The following is a 9,965-nucleotide window of genomic DNA, read 5'->3' as shown; positions in this document are numbered from 1 at the left end:
ATATGGTCAATTTTGAAGAAAGTACCATGAGGTGGTGAGAAGAAGGTATGTCCTTTTGTTTTAGGACAGAATGTTCTATAAATATCTGTTAAGACCACTTGGTTCATGATTTCTCTTTGTCTATGTCTCTGTTTAATTTCTGTTTCCATGATCTGTCCGTTGATGAGAGTGGGGTATTGACGTCTCCTACTATTATTGTGTGAGGTGCAATGTGTGCCTTGAACTTTAGTAAGGTTCTTTTATGGATGTAGGTGCCCTTGTATTTGGAGCATAGATATTTAGGATTGAGAGTTCATCTTGGTGGATTTTTCCTTTGATGAATATGAAGTGTCCTTCCTTATCTTTTTTGATGACTTTTAGTTGAAAATTGATTTTATTCAATATTAGAATGGCTACTCCAGCTTGCTTCTTCAGACCATTTGCTTGGAAAATTGTTTTCCAGTCTTTCACACTGAGGTAGTGTCTGTCTTTGTCTCTGAAGTATGTTTCCTGTAGGCAGCAGAATGCAGAGTCCTTCATGGATATCCAGGTTGTTAATCTATGTCTTTATAGTGGAGAGTTGAGACCACTGATGTTGACAGATATTAAGGAATAGTGATTTTTGCTTCCTGTTATTTTCATATCCACCAGAGAACTACTAAACATGAAAAACAGTTTCAGCAAAGTGGCTGAGTATATAATTAACTCAAATAAATCAGTACCTTTTCTCTACATAAAAGAGAAACAAGCCGAGAAAGAAATTAGGGTAACAACACCCTTCCTAATAGTCCCAAATAATATAAAATACCTCGGTGTGACTTTAACGAAGCAAGTAACAGATCTGTATGATAAGAACTTCAAGCCTCTGGAGAAAGAAATTGAAGAAGACCTCAGAAAATGGAAAGATCTTCCATGCTCATGGATTGGCAGGATTAACATAGTAAAACTGGCCATTTTACCAAAAGCGAATTACAGATTCAATGCAAACACCATCAAAATACCAATCCAATTCTTCAGAGAGTTAGACAGAACAATTTGCAAATTCTTCTGGAATAACAAAAAAAAAAAAACCAGGATAGCTAAAACTATCCTCAACAATAAAAGGATTTCTGGAGGAATCACTATCCCTGAACTCAAGCAGTATTACAGAGCAATAGTGATAAAAACTGCATGGTAGAATTACAGGGACAGACAGATAGACCAGTGGAATAGAATTGAAGACCCAGAAATGAACCCACATACCTATGGGCACTTGATTTTTGTCAAAGGAGCCAAAACCATCCAAAGGAAAAAGATAGCATTTTCAGCAAACGGTGCCGGTTCAACTGGAGGTCAGCATGTAGAAGAATGCAGATCAATCCATGCTTATAACCCTGAACAAAGCTTAAGTCCAAGTGGATCAAGGACCTCTACTTCAAACCAGATACACTCAGACTAATAGAAGAAGAAGTGGGGAAGAATCTCAAACACACAGGCAGTAGAGACAATTTCCTGAACAAAACACCAATGGCTTATGCTCTAAGATCAAGAATCGACATAAAACTGCAAAGCTTCTCTGTAAGGCAAAGGACACTGTGGTTAGGACAAAATGGCAAGCAACAGATTGGGAAAAGATCTTTACCAATCCTACAACAGATAGAGGCCTTATATCCAAAATATACAAAGTTCTCCAGAAGTTAGACTGCCTGGAGACAAATAACCCTATTAAAAAATGGGGTTCAGAGCTAAACAAGGAATTCAGAGCTGAGGAATGCCGAACGGCTGAGAAACACCTAAAGAATTGTTCAACGTCTTTAGTCATGAGGGAAATGCAAATCAAAACAACCCTGAGATTTCACCTCACACCAGTGAGAATGGCTAAGATCAAAAACTCAGGTGACAGCAAATGCTGGCGAGGATGCAGAGAAAGAGGAACACTCCTCCATTGTTGGTGGGATTGCAGACTGGTACAACCATTCTGGAAATCAGTTGGAGGTTTCTCAGAAAATTGGACGTTGAACTGCCTGAGGACCCAGCTATACCTCTCTTGGGCATATACCCAAAAGATTCCCCAACATATAACAAAGACACATGCTCCACTATGTTCATAGCAGCCTTATTTATAATAGCCAGAAGCTGAAAAGAACCCAGATGCCCTTCAACAGAGGAATGGATACAGAAAATATGGTACATCTACACAATGGAATATTACTCAGCTATCAAAAACAATGACTTTATGAAATTCATAGGCAAATGGATGGAACTGGAAAATATCATCCTGAGTGAGGTAACCCAATCACAGAAGAACACACATGGTATGCACTCATTGTTAAGTGGCTATTAGCCCAAATGCTTGAACTACCCTAGATACACAGAAGACACGAAACTCAAGAAGGATGACCAAAATGTGAATGCTTCACTCCTTCTTTAAAAGGGGAACAAGAATCCCTTGGCAGGGAATAGGTAGGTAAAGTTTAGAACAGAGGCAGAAGGAACACCCATTCAAGGCCTGCCCCACATGTGGCCCATACATATACAGCCACCCAAATAGATAAGATGAATGAAGCAAATAAATGCAGGCTGACAGGAACCGGATGTAGATCTCTCCTGAGTGACACACCCAGAATACAGCAAATACATAGGCGAATGGACTTCAGAACCTTAAGGTCAGATTTTTCTGATAACAGGTGCTAGGTGAAGCTGAAGTCTACTGTGGGTGGGATCATCCCAGGCAGGGAGGGGATCTTACTGTGCAGGCCTGGCCAGCCTCTGTTTTCTCCTGAAAATAATTGTTGGTCAGCTGTAAATCTGAAGTGAGAGTAGGTTTTTCAACTCAAAGGGATGACATTTAAAGTCTCACACACTATGTGAGAGACACACATTTACCCTCGGGGGATTTGAACTTACTTCTGTAGAAGTGACTGTTGGCTGACAGAGGGAAAACATTCTTGCCTTTAGCATTCTGTCTGTATTAGAGACTACAGGGACTGACTTCCTGGACAGATAAGAACAAGTAGACAGAATTGTAATGGGGGAAAACTGAGGCAAGAAATGTCCTGAGGACAGTGATTTGAGATTGTGCCTTTAGCCAGCAATTTCTTTTGTCATTAAGGCAAGCAGCCTTCAGGTCTGCTAAAACTTGTCGCTACTTCAGGGTTTCTCTGCTGTTACAACTACTCCAGGTCATTCTGAGATGAAGGCCTTTCCTAAACAAAAAATGTTTACAGGGCAATGTTTCTCAACCTGTGGGACGCGACCACTTCACAGACATTACATAGCAGATACTTTGATATCAGATGCCTTGCTTATTATGATTTATAAGACTAGCAATATCAGTTATAAAGTAGCAATGAAATAATTTTATGGTGGGGGTGACCACAGCATGAAGAGCTGTATTAAAGGGTTCTAGCACTAGGAGTGTTGGGAACCACTGCCATAGAAGCTGACACATGGGAGCAGACTCCTCAGATGAGTAGAGACACACAGCAAGGGATACCGTGTCCCACCCTAGAACCCAGAGGCAGAATCTTTCCCAGGAGTCTGTGGGTCACCTTGTCTTAAATTCTTCCAGGGTCAAGAATAGCATTGACCATCTCAGCAGAGTCAGCTTGCACAGCCCACATCAGGCCCATGGCTTCCCTTTACAGAGAAGGATGTGGGTCTGAGTGACAGCCCGTGAGACTGATGGGACCCTGATACTCATTTTCTTTGAGCTGTGGTTTCTTCACATGTAAAATGGAGGTGTTTCTGCTGAATTGGGTTGTTGTGGAGATTAACAGAACATACAAACTGCTCAGTGTCTGCCTGGCATGGAACCTGCTGGTTAAATGGAAGCTGTCGATGGTGATGAAGTTAAAAGTAGAATCTCTAACCCCATAGTATTAGATGCCGGGCGCCATACAGGGGTTGTAAGGATTTTGTGATTCTAAGACAGCCTCGAATTAAAACTGAAGGCTCCTTTTTTTTTTTCCTGTTTTTTTTCTTTATTAACTTGAGAATTTTTTATTTACATTTCGATTGTTATTCCCTTTTCCGGTTTCCGGGCCAAAATCCCCCTAACCCCTCCCACACCCCCTCTATATGGCTGTTCCCCTCCCCATCCTCCCACCATTACCCCCCTCCCCCCAACAATCATGTTCACTGGGGGTTCAGTCTTGGTACGACCAAGGGCTTCCCCTTCCACTGGTGCTCTTACTAGGCTATTCATTGCTACCTATGAGGTTAGAGTCCAGGGTCAGTCCATGTATAGTCTTTAGGTAGTGGCTTAGTCCCTGGAAGCTCTGGTTGGTTGGCATTTTTGTTCATATGGGGTCTTGGGCCCCTTCAAGCTCTTTCAGTCCTTTCTCTGATTCCTTCAACAGGGGTCCCGTTCTCAGTTCACTGGTTTGCTGCTGGCATTCGCCTATGTATTTGCTGTATTCTGGCTGTGTCTCACAGGAGAGATCTACATCCGGTTCCTGTCAGCCAGCACCTCTTTTCTTCATCCATCTTGTCTAGTTTGGTGGCTGTATATGTATGGGCCACATATGGGGCAGGCTCTGAATGGGTGTTCCTTCTGCCTCTGTTCTAAACTTTGCCTCCCTATTCCCTGCCAAGGGTATTCTTGTTCCCCTTTTAAAGAAGGAGTGAAGCATTCGAATTTTGATCATCTGTTTCATGTGTTCTGTGCATCTAGGGCAATTCAAGCATTTGGGCTAATAGCCACTTATCAATGAGTGCATACGAAACTCCTTTTTTAAATTTAAAAAAAAGAATCAAGTATAAAATGCCAATATGAAATAATCACAACCAGAATTGAGCTAATACCTGTGAAGTCATTTAGCTTTACATTTACTGCTTCTATTTTCAAGGCTTCTAGAATAGCACTATACGAGATCCTGAAGCCTTCTATTATGGTGCTGCCCATTCATTCCTCTCTCCTTGAGGACTTCTCAGGTGACTTAAAGAAACCTGACTTCTTTTCAGATTGTTCCCAGCTGATGTGATCTCTCTGTCCATGGGCCTTGCCAAAAGCTGCAGAGCCAATGTATTGTTTTAAAACACAAAATTTCAGACATTAATTTTACCAGTGAAGTCTCAGGAGTCAGATTCGAAAGTCAATTCCCAACTGTCCTTCCTAATTCACTGATCTCCCAGAAGAAGAGCATTCTTGTTCCCTCTGCACACTTTCTAAAAATCCTTCAACCCAAAGTCTTTCCATTGCCTTAGTTATCTTCATTTCCTTTCAGGTCTTTCCTTGATCATCTCTGAACGTAAGTGCAGCTTTTAGCTTTGCAACAAAGGTGTGTGGTAGGTTAGCCTTACCGAAATAAAGTCCATGTTTACAGTAAACAAACTACTCTTGTGTTAAATGTCTGTGCCATGGCGATGCTAAACCACACAATAGATGTTCAGTAAATAATACATTCTTTGAGACCACAGTGTGATCAAATACCTTGTAACATATCTTAGTAATTTTCTCTCTATTATATAAATCAAGTTTTTGACAAGGATTCTGATTGATTGCTGTCATGACTGAGTGCATCATCATGGGAATCCCAAGGAACATCAAACTGTTGCATGTGGCCAACCAGGAACCAAAACCACCCAGGAGACTACTGATACTTGACACACATAAATTAACCTACCTATTTTCATATACTTTATGGCAAGAGGTCACCATTCCTGACCAAGTCTCATTATCCAACCGTATAGTAAATGGAAAAGTTGGGGTCAAGGAGGTCATACCACAAAGCACACAATACCCATCTCAGATAAACATGTATGGTTTATTGAATCCAAAACTCCATGAATTTCAGGAGACAATTAATAGTACAAAACAAATGATAATAGATACAGAAGAGAATTAAGATTTCCAGTTCATAAGTCCTGTAGGCATATTCAACAAATCATAGCAGAAAACTTCCATAAGGTAAAGAAAGAAAAGGCCATAAAGGTACAACAAGCCTACAGAATGCCAAATTATTTATACCAGAAAAAATTCCTCCATTTACAAAATAATTAAAACACTAAATGGACAGATCAAAGAAAGAACATTAAAAGGGGTAAGGTATAAATATCCAGTAACGAATTCAGACCTATCTGAATTACACCAGACTTCTGAACAGAGACTCCAAAAGCCAGAAAATCTTGGGCAGATGTAATGAAGACCCAGGCTCCTATACCCAGCATAATTTTCAATCACCATGAATGCAGAAACCAAGATATTTCACGACAAAACCAAATTTAAACAATGTTTTTCTTTAAGAGAGCACAACAGAGGATAATAGGAGGAAAACTCCAAGACAATGAGCTAAACTGTACCCAAGAAAAACCAAGAAATTAATCATCTCTGAAATATTTCAAAAAAGAGAAGCACACAAACATAATTTCACCTACAACCAGAAAAAGAAGAGAAAGCAGCAGCCATTGGTCTTTAATATCTAACCAGACCCTCTGTCACCAATCCCCCAGCTCCTACGGATCAAACTGCCAGTCAAAGTGTATACAAGGATGGGTCTATGGTTCTAGGTAACTCTGTAGAAGAGGATTGACTTAACTGGCATTAATGCAGTGGTAGTCCCTTGGCTCTGGTGAGACCTGTTGCCCCACCAAATAGAGATCCTAGAGGTGTGAGGTGGGAATGGATATGTATGGGAGGGGAGCACTGTCATATAGGCAAAGCTGAGCCTAAATGGGAAGTAAGGTTGATGAGGGGATACTGGAAAGGGGGCCACATTTGAAATATAAGTAAATAAAATAACAAATTAATAAAAATAGACAAAAATATAATAAAAAGCAAAAAGGTAAAAGAAAAATTAAACCAAAACAAAACAAAAGAATTCCCTGTAGTGTATTGGCCTAATCCTGCTTGTATTTTAATTCTAATTTGTAGATCTCAAGACTGGTTAACCCCCCAAAACTGACCCTGCTACCAGTTGACTGTGATTATAAAGAAGCCAACAGCCAACAGCTGCACAGCAGAGAGATGGGGGAGGTGAGTTTCTGAGGGCTTTGCTAGAGAGGATCATGAGGTGGGAGGAAGGAAGAAGAAGCTGCCAGAGAATAAAGGAAGAACATGTGTGATGGAGAGGAGAGAGGAAGAGGACAGCAGCCATGGTTAAGGGAGAGGAGCGCCTGGTCCTGAGGGCTGTCCAAGGGGAACAAAGAGCATCCAAGATGCTACACAGTCAGTAAGAGTTGAGCGTTATTGTTTGGAAAGTAGATCTGATACCATGGAGGGCAGGCAGCTGCACAGCTACTGTGCTGACTAATGCATACTAAAAATAAATTTAACAAAATATGTATAACCAGTAAGACAGCTCTCTAGAGGATCCTAAAAGGAATATTTTAGTTTGAAGGGAAGGATAAAATAGGAGAGAACATAGGAAATAAATGAACAAAACTAGGATAGTTAATCAAAAAAGACTATGAAAACCACAAATATTAACAAAATGACAAAATTTAATGCATAGGTTTGAATAATTATTACATATCACTAAATCAGTATCTAGGATGGTGGGGCATGAATTCTGAAATGGACTGAACTCAGAAAGGGCAATGGACTGAACTCAGAACAGTGGGGTTGGGAGAAAGATGATTGGTTAAACAGCCCACCAGGTTCACATTGTGTCAGCTTGATTTAATCTAAGGACAAAGAAGTGGAGTATCCCTGATGACTTTCTTCTAACCCCTTGAAAGGATCCCTGGGGTTTGGCCTCAGTACTTCACAGTTCTTGCTGGGGCAGCAACACTCAGGGAAGCTTGAGATTGTCATAGGCACAGTGTTATGCTAGATATACTGAGTAGATGATCCTAAGCTGTTCAGGTGGTGATACCCATTTGCATGCATTCTTAATGTGCACCTAAGGAGAGAGAGAGATCAAGGTCCTCAGAGTAGAAAGATCATTCCCAGTTCTTTTCTACCATTCCAGAGTGAAAGACTGGTATTGAGAGAATGGTAAAAAATTGAGAATTCGTAGATGATGCTTTGAATGAAGGGTGGGTTTCTGTGCTGGTTTTAGACAGGGTCTCAAGTATCACATGTTGCCCTCTCCCTGGCTGGCCAGGTTCACTTTGAGCTCAGATAAACCTGCTTCCACTTCCCAATAGATAGTCTTACAAGAGTGGCCTCCAAGGACTGTGAGGACAGCATTAGCCTTTGACAGTTGAGGTGTGTAACCCACAACTATAGTTTTAGCCACTTTTTTCCGTGTCCACCAGCTATTTCAGATTGTTGCTGTTCTATGCCTGACAATCAAGGACGCAGAAAAATAACCTGATAGAGAGCAAGGACATGGTGATCACATCCTTTCCTCTTCTGTATGTTCTGGATGAGTATTTTTAAAATTTCAATATTGCAAAAAAGCTTTATATAAGGGTCACTGTGCACTGTTCTATATAAAATGTCTAATCAGAACTGACCACCAGATAACACTTCCCGCAATCCTCATATGAGAAGCTTGAGCTTTTTGTTTTGACTTTTTCTTTTTTCTTTCTTTCTTATGTTTTGCTTTATAAGTTGAGAGAAAGATATTTAGGGCCATGGATCTGCCCCCAAAATCTGGGCTATGGATCTGATCAATCAGTATTAGTGTGTGCATTCAATAAAGTATTAATTTTTTACTATGATTGATGTTTTGGCCTTTGGTGGGGTCGGCCATGACCCAGAGTACAGGTGCTGGGACCTTGCTCTATCCACTTAGTGATGTTTATAGCCTTGTCTTACACCGTTATCTGCACCCCCTTTATCTGTTGACTACTTTATTTTCCTGATAGAAGCTCATGGTACATCTTACAGAGGCCTGTGAGCAATGCTTCTTTGGTGACATTGGTGCAGAGAGGAGAACCCCACAAGCAGCATCAGGGTGCCTTCACTAGTGGCTCCAATATTTCACTTTCCTCTGCCAACTGGTCTCCACACTGTTCCTAGCACCATAATGATTTCAACTCTTTCTCCTAAGGTATTTGTGGCAACTGTCGAATGCTAAGCATAAGGCTTCATGAGTGTTCCCCTAACACACACCCATTTTGTAACCTACCATGCAGGCTATTTCTTGATGTGATTTCAAGCAGCAGTACATAATGAGGAAGGAGAAACTTTTGACTGGTGTGAAATCTCAGGAACTTTTAATGGCTAACATTGGTAAATGAGGATAAAATCTAGTTAGGATGAGACATTTTTGGGCAAGATATGGAAGGAAACATTCATTTAGATGCAAAGGAATTACTAAGGTTTTTATAATCAAGCCTTGAGGAAAATTTGGATGTGGAAACAGGAGGTGCTCAGTGTCTATTCCCTGGGAAAGTCTCCTGGAAAGAGCCCCTAAGCTTATGCTCAGTACAGGGAGATCATTAGCAGGGAGGCAAAGTCTGTTCCCCATGACATCAGCTGTCCCTTCTTGGACACTCTATTATCTCCTAGAGAGTTCTTGGCATCCTCTGTGATGTCACCAGTGTTGTAGTGACAACCAGTGCCCTAGTTTCTCTCAGTCCAAGTCTGGCAGATACATCCTAAGACATGTTTTCCCATCTTTGCAAGCGTTTTGGGAGGGGGAACATCGATTGTGGAGAGACTAGAGTGAAGGAGTCTGGCCTTTCGTCTCAAAGTAATGATGGACAAAGACAGCGCTTCTGGGGAATGTTGAGTAAGTTCTGGGCAGTTTATGTCGAGCTTCCTGTCAGGGTGGCTGCAGGCTTAAGCTGACCTTTCTAGCAATGGGCCACAACAACTGGAGCATCTGCAAAGGAATTGAATTTCCATGAATATCACAATTCCTTACAGCCAAGGATTTCAGAACTTTAGTTTCCCCATCCCCACAGGGAGGATATGGTAAGGCCAATGCTATTATTCCGTGAATTTCTGGCCTTTACTTTTACAGTGCATTTATTAGGTTACATTGATATAATAACACCATCAGGAGTCATGGAGGGTCCAACTTTTCTGAATTTAGACAGGGCATCAATGTATTTCACTCTCATCACTTCTTTAAATACAGTGGATATCTGACAGAGTAACAGGGAGAGAA

General features: G+C 41.0%; 1 protein-coding gene across 17 annotated transcripts in view; it reads left to right on the top strand.

Annotated features, from left to right (window-relative positions):
- LOC134478811 (disks large homolog 5-like) overlaps nt 1-9,965 on the top strand; it is a 272,163-nt gene that overhangs the window by 98,707 nt on the left and 163,491 nt on the right. For 8 of the 17 annotated variants that reach the window (XR_010060141.1, XR_010060142.1, XR_010060144.1 and 5 more), the window contains one exon: nt 6,833-6,934. The exons of 3 other annotated variants lie outside the window; for them this stretch is intronic. Coding sequence is in view for 3 of the 14 variants with exons in the window: in XM_063278629.1 (XP_063134699.1) it covers nt 9,458-9,584 (127 nt within the window). In the remaining 11 variants the exon portion in view is untranslated. Of the gene's footprint in view, nt 1-4,319; nt 5,211-6,832; nt 6,935-8,160; nt 8,260-9,156; nt 9,585-9,965 lie in introns of those variants that run through there. 6 more of the 17 variants (XR_010060145.1, XM_063278626.1, XR_010060143.1 and 3 more) reach the window with 5 other exon arrangements.

The sequence above is a fragment of the Rattus norvegicus genome, chromosome 19 (assembly GCF_036323735.1).
Source record: "Rattus norvegicus strain BN/NHsdMcwi chromosome 19, GRCr8, whole genome shotgun sequence".
Classification (NCBI taxonomy): Eukaryota; Metazoa; Chordata; class Mammalia; order Rodentia; family Muridae; genus Rattus; species Rattus norvegicus.
The sequence above is the reverse complement of the archived record's forward strand: the minus strand, read 5'-3'. Positions and strand labels throughout refer to the sequence as shown.